At 39.4% G+C, this 19,311-nt stretch overlaps 1 protein-coding gene across 2 annotated transcripts in view; it reads right to left on the bottom strand.

The window, feature by feature from the left end:
• The window catches only part of NKAIN3 (sodium/potassium transporting ATPase interacting 3), a 404,420-nt gene that overhangs the window by 80,151 nt on the left and 304,958 nt on the right, over positions 1 to 19,311 (bottom strand). For both annotated transcript variants that reach the window (XM_075211372.1, XM_075211373.1), the window contains one exon: positions 13,965 to 14,162. In XM_075211372.1, coding sequence (XP_075067473.1) covers positions 13,965 to 14,162 — 198 coding nt within the window. The remainder of the gene's footprint in view (positions 1 to 13,964; positions 14,163 to 19,311) is intronic.

Genomic DNA, 19,311 nt, shown 5'->3' with positions numbered 1-19,311 from the left:
GATACTCTCAAGAAGCATAGTGAGTTAGCCACTCAGTATAAATAAACCCACCATTTGGGGGTGCTCCAAGAGGTACTGGATCAAACAGAAAACTTAATTTAAGTTCCAAGTCAGCCTTTGCCTTAATTAAGACCAAACAGATCTTCCATTTGTTTGAAAGTGAAAGGCTAGGCGTACAATATTCTGTTTAGCCGATATCACACTATGGCATTCCTGGCTTCCTTTACTTCCTTTGGAGGATGCCCTGAGGAAGGAAACCTGATTCACATTTGGTGGTCCTGGCCAGTTGGATTGTACTTTTGGCAGATATTGTCTAACAATTTATCTGAGGTCTTTATTGTTCACTTCAGTCCTCAGCCAGCCAGGATTCTTCTTGGACTTAGACCCCCTGCCATGAGTATCGCATGCATGATCCTATATCGCTCCTGCACCTGTTCCAATACCTGCTCTAATTAGAACAGTGATTTGGAGCAGAAGGTGCTATTACTAGGGCCGGAAAAAATATATTTCTCCAATGCAGGTGGGCTGGTGGGGCATCTGGTAAGTGCGGCACCTTCCTGCCGTACTTACTGGGCTTACTGTGTTCTGCCAGCCCTGCATATCATAGAGCTCTATCTCTTTACACTGACTCTCGTGGAGGCCAGATATTAATATGATCCAAACAAAGAGATATAGAAAACTGTACAGTTGTTTATGTTACATGTACAATGTTTATATTAGTAGTGTTCCAGGTCACTTGTAAAGTCCACGATTATGCTCTTTGTTATATAACAAATGAAATACAATTATGCGACATTTTCAAGTATGTAGTAATAAATTTGTTCCATAATTGTTCCTATTTTAACTTGATAAATAATCTTGGAAAATCTCTAGCTACTCATTTGTTAAGCTTATATTTAAAGAACACTACATTTATCAAGATGTCATATACTACAACTTTGCTCTGTATATGTTACAATTTTCAAGGCTATTTGTTATATAACCAATTCAGTCTAAATATTCACGACAGAAAGGAATAAAAAGGAGGTCATCAGGCTTTGAAATGTCCAGCGGTTAGTGAGTAGAAAATTACCCAGATACTTATCTTCCAAAAGCCGTGTGTAGGTGATAAAGACAATAGTTTAATAAGCTGCTAGTTAAGATATTTGAGCCTCTTTTTTGGACTTTATAGCTTACTTGGTGCACTTCTGATATAGACTGTCTGTAAACTATCGAATAGCCTTGAAAACTGCAAAATGCATAAAACAAATTCATAGGGGGAATTCAATTTGTCTGCATTCAAGGTAACATTAATTATATTACCGTTAATACGGTAATTTTAACCCTGATTTTTGCTCGTGGCTCCCTAAACCGCGAACAGGAAGAAGCATTAAAGATTACTATACTAACGGTAATTATGTGCACTGTTATTATAGTTACGGTAATAGTGTTCAGGCCGCGTTACTTACGGCAGTAACGTGGCCAATTGAATATGCCCCATAGTGTAGAGCAATTAGGGATAACTCATGACATCTTGTTAAATTTTGTTTTTATCTTTTTTTAATAGGTGTTTAACAAATGAGTATCAAGAGCTTTCCTTATAGTATTTTTATTATTATTATTATTATTATTATTATTATTATTATTATTAATAGTAGTCGTAGTAGTATTTTGAAATGTAGACAAATAGGGAAAATAGAAAAAAGTTATCAGTACATACTTGTATTTGAAAATGGTAGATAGATTCTATTCCTGGAAAGTACACATTTACTGTAAACAGTTAATGTAAAGTGAGTTTTGAAAGGATACAACTGATATGATCAGTCTCCTGATCACACTTTAAACTGTGAGTACTTTAAATGCCTGGTGCTTTCCAACTTTCACTATGTCATATTTAAAGTCAGGGCCGGAAGCGGGAGGGAGGATGTAGCAGCTGCACCTCCTTCAACTATGGTAAACCTGCCTAGAGCAGTGTCATAGTGCCTTGTATAATATGCCCAGTGCCTCTAGTCTTACTTGTACAATACAATATATACAGTGGCGCACGCAGGGGGGGTTTCTGGGTCTCCAGAAACCCCCCCCCCCTCCGCTAAAAAGTGCCCTACAAGTGCCCTACTGTAGTATACAGCAGCAGCGGCGCTGTCTAAGAAGCGTCCGCGGTGGTGCTGTATTGTATACAGCACCGCCGCGGACGCTTCTTTGACAGCGCCGCGGCTGCTGTATACTACAGTGCAGCCGAAACGGCGCTGCCGCGCATGCACGGCAGGTCTCTAGATTTATTTATTTTTTCCGGGGGCAGAGGAAACCACCCCCTGACAAATTCTCCGTGCGCCCCTGATATAGTATAATCAGAGCAAGTCTAAATATTGTTTCAGTGTATTAACGGTTTGTTCTTTCACAGAAGAATATCTTTTTTTTAATCACTCTGCCATATAGATTAATAATGACCTAGGGGTTGGAGGAAAATTGACTATCACAGCTACTAGATTATGTATTTAAAATTTCTCTTACGTACTTGAAATTCCTTTGACAAGGCTTTAGATTTGTTATGTGTGAAACATTAAATAATTTAGAGACCATTTTCTCTCCTGATAACCAGCACGTCATATTCATTATATTTTAGTATATATAAATGATTTTTGCTCTTCTTTACTTCTTTGCTCAATATTTGGTAATTGTTGTTTAATGGAATAAATTATGGTACAAATATATGTTGGATAAAACAATGTTGATGTATAAAATCTGTATGGTCAAATGATTTCTTTCTGTATTTTGTGAAATGGTTAAAATCTTTTTAGTATGTTATACCCCACAATAGGGCATCTATTCATAGGATGTTAAAATGGTCAGCAGCTGTCAAGCTATAAAGAGAGAAGAGTGTAAGAGGTCACATATGCCCTTTGACCTGCTTAGGCATAGAAATATATGTACTATAATGAGGTTGTAGAGATTATATATTACCAACTTTTTCCTTATGAGGTATATTCTTTAGTATGTGAAGTGATAATATCGACGTATGTAAGAGGGGTGGTGTTACTTCTATATAACCTCTGTCTTACATAGAGAATATTGCCTGTTTCATGATGAATACAAGCCAATTGCATATGCAATTTGTAAGAATAAAGATAACCTTTGCTTTTTCAAATACTTCTATTTTTTGAATCATTTATGCGTCCACAGTTGTTTCTGTAATCTCCTCATTTCATTACTTTTCATTGGCATGTAGACCAGAATAGAGGTTTATATCTGAGTGATGAAACAACAGAGGAAAATATTGCTTATACAGACCTTGTGCAGAACAGTCTGTAAGCTTCCTGATCAGTACTTAATTTGGTCACACATTTTATGGCCAAATTGTACTGATTCACTTGATTGGTGGCCAAACTAAAACAATGGATCTTGAGGTGTCTGTGTTGCCTGTTGATTAATGGTCATACACACAGAAGAATGCCTAGAAGCCCCAACCTTTATTGAAGCCTGAGGTGTGCAGTGCAGTGACTGTGCTTGGGGCTTGAGAGTGCTGGGGAAGTTCCTCACCATCCCCCAGGAGTCATAAGGCACCACAGAGTGATAAGGTTCTTCAGGTCCACCTTCACTGAAGCTAGAGGGTGCCCTTGGTATTCCTGAACCATTGAGCCTTAAGACACAATAGGAGTCAAGGGTCTTCAGGCCCACATCCACTGCAAGGCTCGGGAGAGACACTTTCTCCATGAGTTCAGTCAAAGCTTGTCCCAGGGAACTGATTCTTCAGCTATCCCCTAGACGACAGGGAGCCTCCTGTTACATGAAGAGAAAGCTGCTCAAAAGGATCACGTTTCAAAAATAAAAAGTGACCCATAAAACATGAAAAGGTGAAGTGTAGGTGCAAAATTAAATTAAATAAATAATGCCATGTAGGCCCCAGTCTTTAGGTCGGAGATATAAAATTTGTTCTTGCCCCAGCCAAAAGGCTAGAGCAAAGGAAAAAAGTGTTGCCACTTAAAATAAAAAAATGCCTTAGTGCTCTGTGCCTTACTCTGTGCACACGTAGCATCCCAAAACCAGTGCTAGGGCAGCTACAGGGTACACAAGAACCTTGGGCTTCAAGTGACAGGACTCTTAGTCAGGGGAACAGGTCCATCGCCTACAAGGGGAACCTGTAGGCCCTACTGCATACCTGGGCATCTACTCCTGATATTAGGAAAGACAAAGAGAAACCCCACATTCTTCTGCATCCAACAGCAGCTGTACTTTTAGTAAGTTCACTTAAAAAAATAAAAATAAATTATAGCTGAAAAGAGCATTCATTAAGATTGCACTGAGGCAGACTAAAATGAGTCCAGATCCCCCCCCCCAGTATAAAACATGCAAAAAGACGTTTCACAAAACAGAAAGTATTCAGGTGCCCACAGCTAGTTTTTAAGAACCAATACTTATATGAAAAATAGAATGAAGGATTTACTCTACACTCAAGGAATTATGGATCAACACATACAAAGTGTTCCTTTTTTGCACCCTGTTGGCCAATTGCAAAAGGGGACCACTATTTAAACGGCATAGACTTCTTAGAGGGGTGCAGAACCTTACAGTAACTTGCAAGCAGCTTGGTTTGATCGTTTTAGATACTGTCACCGCACAATATGAATTGCTTCTGTTGTGTGTGGCTGTTAGAGGACCTAAACAGTTCACACTTTCCCATTGTGAAGAGTTGGGCTAAAACGAAAAAAACAAAAAAACAAACAAGAGACTTAAACCAAAATATATTCACATGCTCACAGCAAGAGTCTGGGAAATATATATGAAGAACAATAAAAAACAAGTGGCAATATTGCTGCTGGGTAAAGAAATGTGACCAAACTATGGATAGATGTAAATAATATGTCACTATTGATATAAGGCAAATATAAAATAAGGAACAGCTGACAAATCTTTGCTCTGTGTCAGTTACTTTTGCTCCATTATCTGTCTGCTTTCAGGGTATAGTTCTTACAGAAGGTTCCTGCTTTATTGTCACCATTTACATCTTAGAATTGCCAATCTGTGATATGAATTCTAAATCAGTTCTCTGTGTTCTGTGATCTGCGGAGCTTTGTGCTTGGGCAACACAGCTCTTCTCTGCCATTAACTAAACATGAACCAAACTGAGAATCAAATTTTGTGGTGGGAAAGCCTGTTTCACAGTGTTCTTGTGTTACAATCTTCAAGTTTCACAACTGCACATTGTGGGACTGATGCAGGGCTGCTGGCAAAATGGGCATAAAAATAATGTATTTCCACTGCTATGCAGAGCCTCAAGATGTGTCTGCCTCTGCATCAGCAGCATATGTGCAAGGTCAATGACAACTCTTCATTATCAGCTTGTATCTGCTCCTGCCCTGTAGCAGGTGCAGAAGATAACCTCCTAACCGGTGGTGTACATCTTTCCGACAATGTACATGTCGGCACTTAACCTGCCAACACGAAAAGGTCAGCAGGCTAATTGCCGGACGACAATTACATTTTATGACAAGTGGACAATGTCGTAAGTGTGACCGGTGGCATTAACCATGTCGCCAATCACATTGCCAAGATTAAAACACCAATGCCGCCAGACTATACCCCGGACCCGACGGCATTGGTCTTTCAACATGATTGGCGACATTGTTAATGTCACCGATCACACTGACGACATTGTCCACTTGTCATACAATGCAAGCGTCAGCATTTAGCCTGACCACATTTTCGTGTTGGCAGCTTAAGCGCTGACATTTACATTGTTGTAAAAACGGACGTAACCCAGGGGCGCACGGAGGATTTTTTTCCACCAGAAAAAAAAAAAAAAGTGAGAGAGCTGCCGTGCATGCGCGACAGCTCTGTTTAGGCAGCACTGTACTATACAGCAGCCGCGGCGCTGTCAAAAAAGCGTCCACGGCGGTGCTGTATACGCGGACGCTTCTTTGACAGTGCCGCGGCTGCTACATAGTACAGTGCTGCTATGTAGGGCACTTCTTTAACGGAGGGGAGGGGTTTCTGGAGACCCAGAAACCCACCCTGCATGCGCCCCTGTAACCCTTCCCTACAGGCATTCCCTTCCCAATCTTGCCTCTGCAGGTGCAAGCCGGAGTAAGTGCCAGAATGGCCCAAGTCTATATAGTCACATATGCGTGTGCACACTTTCTGGACATGCACAGGGTGATTTTAGGCAAGATATGCTACACAAACTGGCGTACATCTCAATCTGTGTTTGTATGAATTCTGCAGAATTAATTGTCTATATGTAAAACGTGGCCAATGATGGTGTCAATTCATTCTGCTCTGTTTTTGGAATATAATAATGAACAATCATGGCACACATAATACTTAAGGACAAGTTACACTGGAGAAATGTGCCAAATTCTGGGCCCAAATGCGGAATGGGGCAATTATTCTGCAAAACAGTTTTGAAAATTTCACTGATTTCTATCATCAAACACAAATGAATCCTATAAAGGAGAACACATCAGTCAAAGCCTTCTACTCTGAATGGATTGTTTAAAAAGTACTAAATTTGGGGTTAGGATAGTTTGGTCTTTGAATAAAACAACAGAACATCCATCCATCAATGCTCAATTATACCATTGACTCATTTATAGAAGCATCTGTTGAAGAAAGTATGTTTTCAATGTGGAACATAAAGATTTCTACCCATCAGAATTGGCAAATATGTGATTGATTATGCAACGAACTTCATATCTAAGTTATCTTCTATGGCATAAGTATAAATGTAAGGGACAATTTATTCCTCATATCATAGGCATGTTACAACTGTGTGCTTCAATCAGCCTGTATAGAAACTGGACTGCCCGTTAAATAATGACCTTCATACACTATGATTTTGTCTCTTGTAGAAGATAACAGAGAAGCTTAATCAGTGGCTCTTCCTTCTTGGCTATGGTCATGACAGCAGCACAACAGAAATATGCCTTATTTAAACATTACAGGGTACATTTACTAAGCGCCGTTGCTGTAATTTTTTAAAATGTCAATTTTATTAAAGACAAAGCCCTTTGAGTGTTGTCTTTACTCTTTAATAAAATTGACATTGTAAGAAAATGACAGCAAACCACCAAAAACCCCCACTTTGTCTGAGCTGCCGTTTAATAAATATACACCCAGGATTCATGGTAATTATAAATGGATATTGCCAAAAAATGCATATATTTCAAAAGAACATTTAAATACACTTTTTTTTGTATTCACTAAAGTTAATTTACAAGTAGCACAATATGCACAAAAGCAGCACATTTCTATCTCAGAATAGGGTATTTTCAGAGAACCAGATGTTATTACATGTCCATTAGCCCAGTGGATCCCAAACTTTTTCAGTTCAAGGCACCCTTAGGGTCTCCATAATCTTTTCAAGGCACCCCTAAGCCAAAATAATTACCAAGTAGTCCCCCGCCTTGCTTACCATTGGCCCTGGCGGAGGCACCCCTGTGAGATCGCCGAGGCACCCCAGGGAGCCTAGGCGCACAGTTTGGGAACCACTGCATTAGCCCATTCCTGGGCTTACATACCCACCTGACAAACAGTGAGCGGTGCAGACAGACATCTCGAAGCAGGCACCAGCTAATCAGACCAGTAGAAGTACTAGAGGGCTGATGTAGCTTGTTAGCTAATAGCCAACACATGGCGTTACATCCAATTAAGAGACCAGCACAAGCAGTAAATGGTACACTGTATGGCAAACACCAAAAGCAGACTGCTTTAAACATTGAATAAAAGAAAAGAGAGCAAGGAGCAGAACAGAGAGCCACTGTCCTTCAAAAGCCCAACATAGTGTTGGAGGAATGATATTGAACCCAAAGACACCTTAAACGACTCCAGATATCCTTCTCCACAACATGCCCCACTACGCACACAGATCATCATCATCATCAATTTATATAGCGCCAGCAAATTCCGTAGTGCTTTACAATTGGGAACAAACATTAATAAAACAATACTGGGTAATACATACAGACAGAGAGGTAAGAGAACCCTGCTCGCAAGCTTACAATCTATAGGACAATGGGAGTTTGAAACACAAGGACATGTGCTGCATCATTCAGATAGCAGATAACTCACAGTCCTTGACCTCTGTACTTGGACACACATGGCCTTATTTAGAGAAAGTAGACATAAAAATAAACATTTTACACTGAGTACAAAGTGAGTCTCTATATAAATTTGACCATATCTGAGACTTGCAGATCATTATAGCTGGAGATGCGAAACTGGGGTGTGTGCATATAAGTGTAGCCAGCCCACTGCAGATGGGACCTAATGAGACATGGACACATCTCCAGATATGCTTCTTAGCAGGTGTACTTTTGCTGGTACTGGAGCCCTGGTGTAAAGATTCTTGATGATGGTGACGACCACCAGCAGTAAGAACTAGCTGCTTCTGATTGTCTGTCTGTGTATTGGTACTTCATTCATTAGCGTCATGGTTCTATCATGCCAATTTGCAGCTGTTTTTTCAGATTTGTTATTTGTAATTTGCCGTTTACATTTGGACTACAGCGGGAAAGAAGATCACCACTGGATTTACAAAGAGGTGAACAATGGATGCGTGTGTGTATTTGTTTTTAATTACACTTTCACATTTATTACTAGCTCTTTCTAGACACTATTCTCTATTGTGTATGTAATATCATGACATTATTTTGTGTATGAATAGGATGATGCGTCGTTTGCATTTATAACCAACATTGTCATGCTGCATCTCTGTGCTATTTTTGGGCATAAGTATATGCATTTGTACACCTGATGTAAAAATATTGCTTTGTTTTCAGGCAGCAAAATGGGTCAAACCATAAATCAGGTCCACAGTGTGCTCCCATTACTTTTCACGAATATATCCATTCAGAATAAACTGCGTGTTTGCAGCTCTGCTTCCAGTTTAATGTCTGTACCCCTTCTGAATAATGCTCAGTAAGGGATGTTTATCAACCCAAAAAAATGCAGAGGTACAAATGTACCTATTTTACCACCTTCCGTTTTTTGGCACGTTCCTCTGGGCACCCCAGTTCCAGAGATATTGCTGGGCAGTGCTACTTTGTATACAAGCAAGGTGTTACATTTTACATTCTATCCTTCTGTCTGTGCTGATTACCTTAAACAAATCTATGTTCTGTGAAGGTCTAGAGGGATGTGCGTGGTTTGGCATATTTGCCTTGCTTGTCAAAACACCCTGTCCAATCACTGCTTTTCATGATTACCATAATTTGTTTACTGTGGTTTTCTAGGACTGAAACCTCAAACAATAAGGAATTGCCGTCAAGAATATAACCAAAATGAAATTATAAGTAAAATATTGGCAATATGTGGCAACAGAAAAGATGTTTAAATTTAAAATGTATTTACATTCCTAACAACAATTCAGTGCAGATTCCAAAGCCACCTGCTGTCACATTTCAGGATCTTGTATCATTCCAGTACGAGCGAACGTTATAAATATAATTTCACTAACATATATAAAGACTAAAGAAATGGTAATGGATGACAATCCATCCCACTGAAATGTAACCATTTTTTAAAGGGCATCTTCACACATATATTTTATTGTTGTAGCAAAATGCATGTGAGTGAGGCTTGCCCTCTACAGCAATACTTCAGCATATTTTCCACTGCCTTTTGAGGAAGGTGAGTACAACTTTTGTGAGCTCCCTTTACCCACGCATTTTATTAAAAGAATAAAACATTTGTTCTCAGTTGACTTTTAAATTCAACAGCCCTCATTCAAATGAATTAATGCCAACTAAGTAGCTGAAATTGTTGCTAGAGATTTGTGGTAAAAAACAAACAGAACCCCTCTACATTTAAACAAACAAACCTAAAAGCAGTGAAATAAAAAAATGTCTAAAAATATGTATATGTACAAAAACTAAAGAAAATTCAGATGAAACTGTTATCCCAAATATGTACAGTTTAATTTAAGCAACATTAGTCTAATTAATGCCTTGATTCTAGAGCATAGCAAATGGGGTCAGAGATAAATTTATTTGATAAAGTGGTTAAACAACTTAGGAATAACCATTTCTCATATACAGTAGTTCTTAGCATATCACCATGTGACAAATTGGGAAGATATCACAAGCCTCACACAGCATTCTCTTTATATACTGGTAGTTTATTTTTTCTGTTCATAAATGGAACTTTATGTTACTGTATGTGTGCTTGGCTTGAATGGCTGTTCACATAAGGACATTTGTCCTTTTGCAGAAATATTGCCTCCATATAGTATTTATAGTGGACCCAGATTTAGTTACATTAACTATTACTATGAAGCACATCTTTAGCTGTAAGGGAACATTATATTTTTTTAGTGTTACTTAACCCACTAAAATGAATGGTTTTTCATTACACGTTCAGGTCTATTTTCAAGGTCTATTGAATATCTCTCTCTTTCTCTGTGGGTAGGAACTACTTGATATCCTTAGTTTATATGTATAAGATATTGTTTCAGTTTTAGCAGTTGCATGTTATTTACTAATTTCATTTAAAATATCTAAAATTTACAGTTTATCAGCAAGATTGTTCCTAGATTTACCCTTTTTTTGCTTATTTGGCATTACTTTTACTGTATTAAAGAATATTGTTATTAATATAGTAACCTTCTGTTTAGTCTGCATCTAATTGATCCACTCACTAATTATGCATAGTGGTGGATTACAACACATGTGGTTGTACTTATTGATGCATGTTTATCTACTATAATACAAGGGAGCAGTGTTAATGACAGAGCAGTATATCAGATTGCAGTTACTGCTCTGGCAGGATGTCAGTTCTGTGTAAGGTAAAACAGCAGCCAGGGGCGGATTGGCCATAGATCTTACCTGGAAGTTGCCTGGTAGTCCGGTGGCCTAACGAGGTCCCGGGAGGCCACTCCATTTCTCAGATTGAAAAAAATATATATGTTTTTGACAGGCAGCCAATAGCTAGGCTGCCTGTTGCTGTATGGGCTCCCACGGTGCTGTTCGGCAGACAGGATGTCTGAATTCACTCCCTGTCTGCCTGATTTGAGGAGAGACGCTGGCCAGAACAACTGAAGGGGGGGGGGGGGGGGGGGGCTGCCAATACTATACTATACTAAGGGGGGGGCTGCCAATCCTATTCTATACTAAGGGGGGCTGCCTATGCTATACTAAGGGGGGGATGCCTATACTATACCATAGGAGGGGGCTGCCTATACTATACAATAGGAGGGGGGCTGCCTATATACTATACTATAGGAAGGTGGGGGGAGGAATGCCTATATAATATACTCTACTATAGTAAGGTGGGGGGGATTGCCTATATACTATATTATAGGAAGGTGGGGGGAGACTGCCTATATACTATAGGAAGGTGGGGGGACTGCTTATATACTATACTATACTATACTATATTATAGGAAGATGGGGGGAGACTGCCTATATACTAAAGAAAGGTGGGAGGGCTGCCTATATACTATAGGAAGGTGGGGGGATTGCCTATATACTATACTATAGGAAGGTGGGTGGGACTGCCTATACTAAACTATAGGGAGTGTGAAGGACAGGGGGGCTACTATAATTTGTGAAGGAAAGGGGGGGTATGTTGCTCTAATGTGTGATATGAGGGAAGGGAGGGGGGCTGTCTTAATAAACATCGGTGGAAGGTATGCTATTAATTTAATGGTGGCGTTTAGGTGGGGGGGGGCTAATTTTTTAATGTTTGCTATTTTATTGATGGTGGTTTATTGTGATGGTGGGGCAATTTGATTTATTTGTGGCCTATTTCATTAAATAGTGGGGCCTATTAAATTAAGATGGGGTGGCGGGACCTTTAATTTAAAGCTAGTGTGATATGGGGATATTAATTAAATGTGGGGCTGAGTTTGGGGAAAAGAGTTATTTACTAAATTTGAAAACAAATTATTTAATGACGGGGATGGTTGTGGAAAATGGTAATTTTAAACGTAAATGTTATTAATTTTTTACTGGGGTTGATTGGAGGGAAGTAGGTCTACTTATTAAATGTGAGTACTATTATTTTAATATTGGGGCTGGAGGGAGGCCTAATTATTTAATGTGTGTGCTATTGATTTAATGCTGGGGCTGGTTGGCATTTTCTACATTTCATGTACCCATTATTTTTTCCAAATAGGGCCTCCAGCATTCCAGGATCCAGACAAGCAGCAACTAATTTAAAGAAACCAGCAGCCACAGATGGTGAATGTGACAAGAACAGGTAGGAGAGTGGAGGACAGTCTGCCAACTGTCCTGAATCTGATGGGGCAGTCCCGAATTTGGGTGACTGTCTCGCTTAGTCAGGATTTGGTCAGACAGCAAGGACAGTTGGGAGGTATGTCCCGCTTCACAGTGTACTGCTTGTGAAGGCAGAACTGCATGTATCTAATAGTAGTGCACACAGTTTTGCCTGTGTATTTGTCTAAAATGTATCTAAAATGATACTTAATGGTTCTTACATTGATTCCATTCCCTCTTTCTACCTTGCACTGGTCCCATTCTCAGATCACTTTGTTGAACATATGGCCAGCCCCCATTGCACTGACAATATCATTAATCCTGCCTCCTTTGCACTTAGTATATCACCAGCAAACATATGTAATAGCTTTCCCCTTTACTTATGCCATTGTCTGTCAACCCTCCCCAATCACTGGGCACATTTAGGGCTCATAAACATTTGTTGCAAAAGAAGTGTTTTCTTGCAGATGCTATTTCACCATTGTGATGATCACACCTGGACTGCCATTTATTATAAAGATTTTATATTAATGCATTTTTGAAACACACTGTACACATACTTATATATTATATATAGAGAGAGATTTAACTGGTAGTTTTCATCTCATGACGTCAGGGAAACAACAGTGCGGTGAGGTGCTCACATACTGCTCTGGCAGACTGCTCAAATACAATTCTGCCAACATGTTTCATTATAGTTAAACTTATTAAACAAAGTCAGGTATGTTTCTATGAAGGGAATTTCGGAAGGATGTGTTAGTAGGCAACTAAACAAGTTGGAGCACAGAGGTCTAAACCAAACTGGCAGTCCTCTTGGCAGCTGCTGACAGACCCTTACCCAGGACTTCAATGTCAGCCTGTTCCTGGAAATTCAGTCAATGAGATTGGATGTTGGACTGACAGTGTTTAGTTTAGCGCTTTTAAAAAACCACAATACGTTCATTTTGGGTGCCTTAATGAATCAGGCACAGAATGTCTATCTCAAATCTAAATCAGTTACACTCAGTGACCGCTTGTCAAGCTTAAATGGACAATACTATTGATCATTGTTTTTATTATTTTGTTCTTTCATCTCAAAATGTGACAGTTTTCACCAGTGTCCAAGATTCTACCATAAATAAAAAGCTGCAGGTGTTAGGATTTGAAGTCATGACATACAGTATAATACAATATAAATTGAAAGAAACATTGACTGTGGCTATGGGCAAAAAGACATTACCCTGGTTTGTAATCTCAGACTTTCTGATGAGATTGGTTACAACCGTTGCCACAGGGAGGATGTTGCAGTCTTGAAAAATTGTAGGTAATTTGGTATACCTGGCATTACAAATATAAACTGCTGAAAACGAATAATGCTGACACACGCTTACACTAATGCTAATTGATATCTATGATTGATATCTTTAATTAGCTTCTCAAGCCTCGGGGATTACTATTTAACGCTATAGGTTCATAGAAAAGAGGTGATGAAATTCAATATTGTACAACCAAAATGCTATCGCAACCCAAACAAGTTCCTATTGTAACTAATACTAGCCTTAAACCATTTGTATATTAAATAGCAAATTAAAAATGTATCAAATTAACATGAAATGAAGTGCAACAGTACGTTACACAATCACATATTCTCTTGGAGAAAGTCGATGAGTGATCTGCTTGACCATCATTGCTGAGCCTAATTTCACTCATTTGATTCTGTACTTTTCTGTATGATAATATGCATTAGTATATGTACAGCAAGGAAAACAGTTTGTAGGTTTGATGAAAGTTACTTACAGACATAAGTATTTGAAAAGCACTGTGGATGACCTCTAGGTACTGAAATTCAATGATACATCCAGTCACCGAGATGAACGAGTGATCTCCAAGGTTCCTGCTGGCTGGAACAGACACGACCCTTCTCACACAACCTGGTCCATGTTCTCTCCACCATGAACGATGGATGGAGATGTTAAATGTCATGAGGTCCGTCTCCTACAGAGAGAGCACAGGAAACAAATACATGTTAGAGGAAAATGCAGGATTTCAGAGGGTACTGGGCTTACACTTTATGTTTTAAATCTTCCCCTAATATAGACTACAGACTATATTGTAACATAAATATACAGTTTAGATGTAACTGCTGTGCTGGTGGTCACAATTGACACTACAGTGTTTGTTTTTAATTTCCTAACAAATTTTTAGGGGAATTCCAGGCTAAGCTAACTGAAAATGATTCTTTACAATGATGACAGTTTTAAGATTAAGTTAGGTCTAGATCTCCAGAAGTACTGTGATTATATTTATTCATTTATATAGCACCAATCATATTAAGCAACTCTGTACAGAGAATTTGTAATAATTCACGTCAGTCACAACCCAATTGGAGAAAACAATCTATATTCCCTAACCCGCATATATATGCTATTGTTGAGGTTTAATAATTGGATGACGGTGGTAATAAATAATTTATGTACACTAGAATCAGTTGCCATGCGATTAATACGCAACATAATTATTATCGTAGCAACATTTAAATATGTAAAAGACATTTTTTATCTTTTAATATAAAACATAAAATGGTGAAGAGGCTAATTAATGTTTCCAACATTTAAATTACATCAAGATTGGTATCATCCTGTTCTCAAATGCATGAGAACGTTTCCGTTACTTATGGAGCGTTCGCACTTTGCAAACACTAGTTATAAATAATATCATTTTTCATGCACCAAACAGCAAGTCCAGAGATGTTATGAATGGACCGTTACCCAGTTGCACAGGTAGCAGGGGCGGGCTGGCCCGGGGGGCAGCACCCCCCCGGGCCGCTCAGTCAGACCGCTATCAGGGCCGGGGGGTAGGCCGGCGGGCTGCCCCCCGGATGCAATATCCAACACTTTCCCCGGCGACCGCATCTGATGACAAGAGATGCGGCCGCGTCAGCACACAGGCGGCCACATCCCATGTCATGGGATGCGGCCGCCTGCGTGCCCCCTGGGCTTCTCTCTCCCAGCCCGCGCCTGACAGGTAGGCAGCTGGGTAACGGTTACTAGGGGTAGCAGAGGGAGGAAGAGGCAGGCCAGTTCTGAGCTAAGCAATCCCAGCAGATTTGCCAGATTGGATGAAGATACTGTGCAAGTCAGTTCAGAATTGGTAGAGTTGGGTGAGACTGCGTCCCCTAGCAACCAGGGGAATGTTCTTTCCAGCATAGAGGGAACCAAAGTTACTCAAGGACTCAAGCAGATTGTGGTGGTAGGGGATTCAATTATTAGGAAGGTAGATAAGGCAATCTGTTACTGGGACCATGCATGCCGAACAGTGTGTTGTCTCCCGGGGTGCTCGGGCTCGGCTTATTGCGGATCGGGTGGACAGATTGTTGGGAGGGGCTGGGAATGTCCCGACGGTTTTGGTGCATGTTTGTACCAATGACCGAGTTAGAGGAAGATGGGGTGTCCTAAAGAATGATTTCAGGGACATAAGTCACAAACTTAAGACAAGGACATCCTAGGCAGTATTTTCGGAAATACTGCCTGTGCCATACGTTAGTCCAGGGAGGCAGCGGGAGATTAAGGAGGTTAATGCGTGGCTAAAAGATTGGTGTAGGAAGGAGGGTTTTGGATTCTTAGAGCACTGGGCTGATTTCTCGGTCAGTTGCCATCTTTTTTGTCGAGATGGACTGCACCTGAATGAGGAGCGGACTGCTGTGCTAGGGGAGAGAGGAGGGTTTGAAGGTTGGATTTTGGATTTTAAACTAGGCTCCGGGGGGGGGGGGGGAAACAAGTATTTATGGGATAAACATTGAGAGTAGTAAGGAGGAATTAAACAAGAGTCAAGGGGGTGGAGAGGGGGAAAGGGAAGCATAGCCAATAAGAAGAGGCCCTTTTTATGTCAAAAAGAAATACCTAAGGGAGGCAATAGACTTAAGTGTAGGCTTGCAAATGCAAACCTGTTCATTTATCGATATTCACTAGCTGTGTATGCAGAACTAGTAGCAATGAATGAGCAGTATGATATTATAGGCATTACGGAGACCTGGTGGGATGATACACATGACTGGGAAGTCAACCTGGAAGGCTATTCTCTCTTCAGAAGGTATAGGGTAAATAAAAGGGGAGGAGACCTTAAATTAAGCCAGAGTTAAAAACAAGTATTCAGGAAGTTATTTACAAGAATATTGGTGATAATATAGAGGCACTGTGGGTGGAAATATCCAGTGGAGGAAAAAGTTCAGAGAAGTTGCTGATAGGGATGTGCTATAAACTGCCAGATATTAGTATGAGTGAGGAAGCCCAACTTCTACAGCAAATTGAAAAGGCCACACAACTAGGTCAAATTTTAATTATTTTAATTATCCGGACATTGATTGGAGTACTGAGACCTGCAGTACAGCTAGGGGAAATAGGTTTCTGAGCATGTTAAAAGACCATTACATGTCCCAAATAGTAGAGGAACCAACTAGAAACCGGACTATACTGGACCTAGTAATAACAAATAATGTAGACATAATATCAAATATTCAAGTAACACTTGGGAAATACTGATCATAATATGGTCTCATTTGAAATTAGTTTCCAGAAGAAACAGTATTAGGGCTCAACTAGGACTTTTTACTTTAGAAAGGCAAATTTTTAATATGCTAAAGGAGTCTATAAAGTGCATAGACTGGGCTAACCATTTTGAAGTAATACATTTGTAAGAAAAGTGGGCTGTCTTTAAAATGTTGTTGGAACCATACACATATAAGTTCATTCCTATGGGAAATAAATGTAAAAGAATTAAGTCTAAACCAATGTGGCTAAATAAAAAGGTAAGGGAAGAAATGCAAAGGAAGAATTGTGCGTTTAAATTGTTTAAGTCTGATGGGTCTGAGTCCTTCCATAGGTACAAGGAATGTAATAAAACATGCAAAAAGTAAATTAAATTGGCTAAATTAGAAAATGAAAAACAAGTTGCAAAAGAAAGTAAAACAACCCCAAAAAGTTTTTTTTAAGTATATAAATGGCAAAATGATTAAAAAAGATAATATAGGACCCCTAAGAAGTGAGATGGGGGAATTGATAAATGATACTAAGGAAAAAGCAGAGGTATTAAACACTTTCTTTTTTTCAGTATTTACTAGAGAGGAACAAATTGTAGGAATAATACATAAAAACAGAAATTAAACCGTACCATTAATCAATAGTTGGCTGACAAAGAAAGAAGTCCAAAGGCGACTGAAGAATATTAAGATAAATAAAGCTCCAGGTCCAGATGGCATATACCCAAGGTTCTTATGGAGCTAAATTCAGAAATAGTCCGCTATTCTTAATTTTCATAGATTCAATCTCATCAGGCTCAGTACCAAGGGATTGGCGAATAGCAGATATGGCGCCGTTGTTTAAAAAGGGAACGAGATCACAACCAGGGAATTATAGACCTGTAAGCCTAACATCAATAGTGGAGAAACTACTGGAAGGTATATTAAGGGATAGTATTCAGGATTACTTGGTGCGCAATCAGATTATTAGTGGGAATCAGCATGGATTTGTGAGGGATGGGTCATATCAAACTAATCTAATTAGTTTCTACGAGGAAGTTAATGGGAACTTAAACCAGGGCAGCACAGTAGATGTGGTTTGCTTAGATTTTGCAAAGGCCTTTGATACAGTGCCACACAAGAGGTTGGTTTATAAAATAAGGGAACTGGGTCTAGGAAACAACATTTGCACTTGGATCGAAAACTGGTTAGAGAATAGGGAACAGAGAGTTGTGATAAATGGAACATTTTCTAATTGGTCAAAAGTTTTAAGTGGAGTATCTCAAGGTTCCAACTGGGGCCACCCCTTTTTAATATATTTATTAATGACCTTTTTGCAGATGACACTAAACTCTGTAAGGTAATAAAATCAGAGCAAGGTGTAGCTTCTCTACAGAGGGACTTAAATAAACTTTAGTATTGGGCGGCCAAATGGAATATGAGGTTTAACATAGATAAATGTAAGGTTATGCATTTAGGGATCAAAAACAAGCACACAATCTATAAATTAAATGGAATTCATTTAGGGGAATCTATAATGGAAAAGGATTTTGGAGTACTTGTAGACAGTAGACTAAGCAATAGCGCTCAATGTCAAGCAGCAGATGTAAGGGCAAATAAAGTAATGGCATGCACAAAAAGGGGCATAGATGCAATGCAAGACAGTGTAATTTTGCCACTGTATAAATCATTGGTAAGACCTTGTCTTGAATACGGAGTACAGTTCTGGGCACCACTCTATAAAAAGATATTTTGGAACTAGAAAGGGTTCATAGAAGGGCGACAAAATTGATAAAGGGTATGGAGTTATTAAGTTATGAGGAAAGGTTAGCCAGTTTAGGCATGTTTAATTTAGAAAAGAGGCGTCTAAGAGGGGATATGATTACTATGTACAAATAGATTGAGTGTCAATACAGAGAACTTTCATAGGAACTTTTTACCCCAAGGACTATACACAGGACACGCAGTCACCCCACAATGTTAGAGGGGAGGAAGTTTCACAACCAGCAAAGGAAGGGCTTCTTTACAGTAAGGGCAGTTAAGATATAGAATTCACTACCATGGAAGGTTGTGATGGCAGATTCAATAGATATGTTTAAGAAAGGGTTAGACAAATTTTTAGCGAAAAAGTGTATCCAGGGATACGACCATTAATTAAAATAATGGATAGTAGTGGATATAGGGAAAAAATAGGTCTGCAATATTGGGTCTGGAGGGATTTTTCCCGATTGAAACAGATTGGCGGTTGCTTAATATGGATCAATTTCAAATGTAAGTGAGGGATTGCAGGAGATCCAAAATAGGTTGAACTTGATGGTCTAGTGTCTTTTTCAACCTCATCAACTATGTTACTATGTTACTATGTTATACAGATCTAGAGGCGGGAACCTAAGGGCACCTGGCCACTTCAACGACCAGAGGAATCATACGATGTCACATCGAGTTCTTGGGAGTTCATGACCGATTGACCTATGACCCTAATACTGTAATTGTGTATCTTTCACTGCTTTTTACAACTAAACAGTGTATAGATTGTTCACCTGTGGCTTTGGAAACCAGAGTGTTCCGATAGAAGCTTGTGTTGGTGCCAACATACAATGCTAACCACTGTGTCGTTGTTATATAGCTGTG

This window comes from Mixophyes fleayi, chromosome 5 (assembly GCF_038048845.1).
Source record: "Mixophyes fleayi isolate aMixFle1 chromosome 5, aMixFle1.hap1, whole genome shotgun sequence".
NCBI lineage: Eukaryota > Metazoa > Chordata > Amphibia > Anura > Limnodynastidae > Mixophyes > Mixophyes fleayi.
The sequence above is the reverse complement of the archived record's forward strand: the minus strand, read 5'-3'. Positions and strand labels throughout refer to the sequence as shown.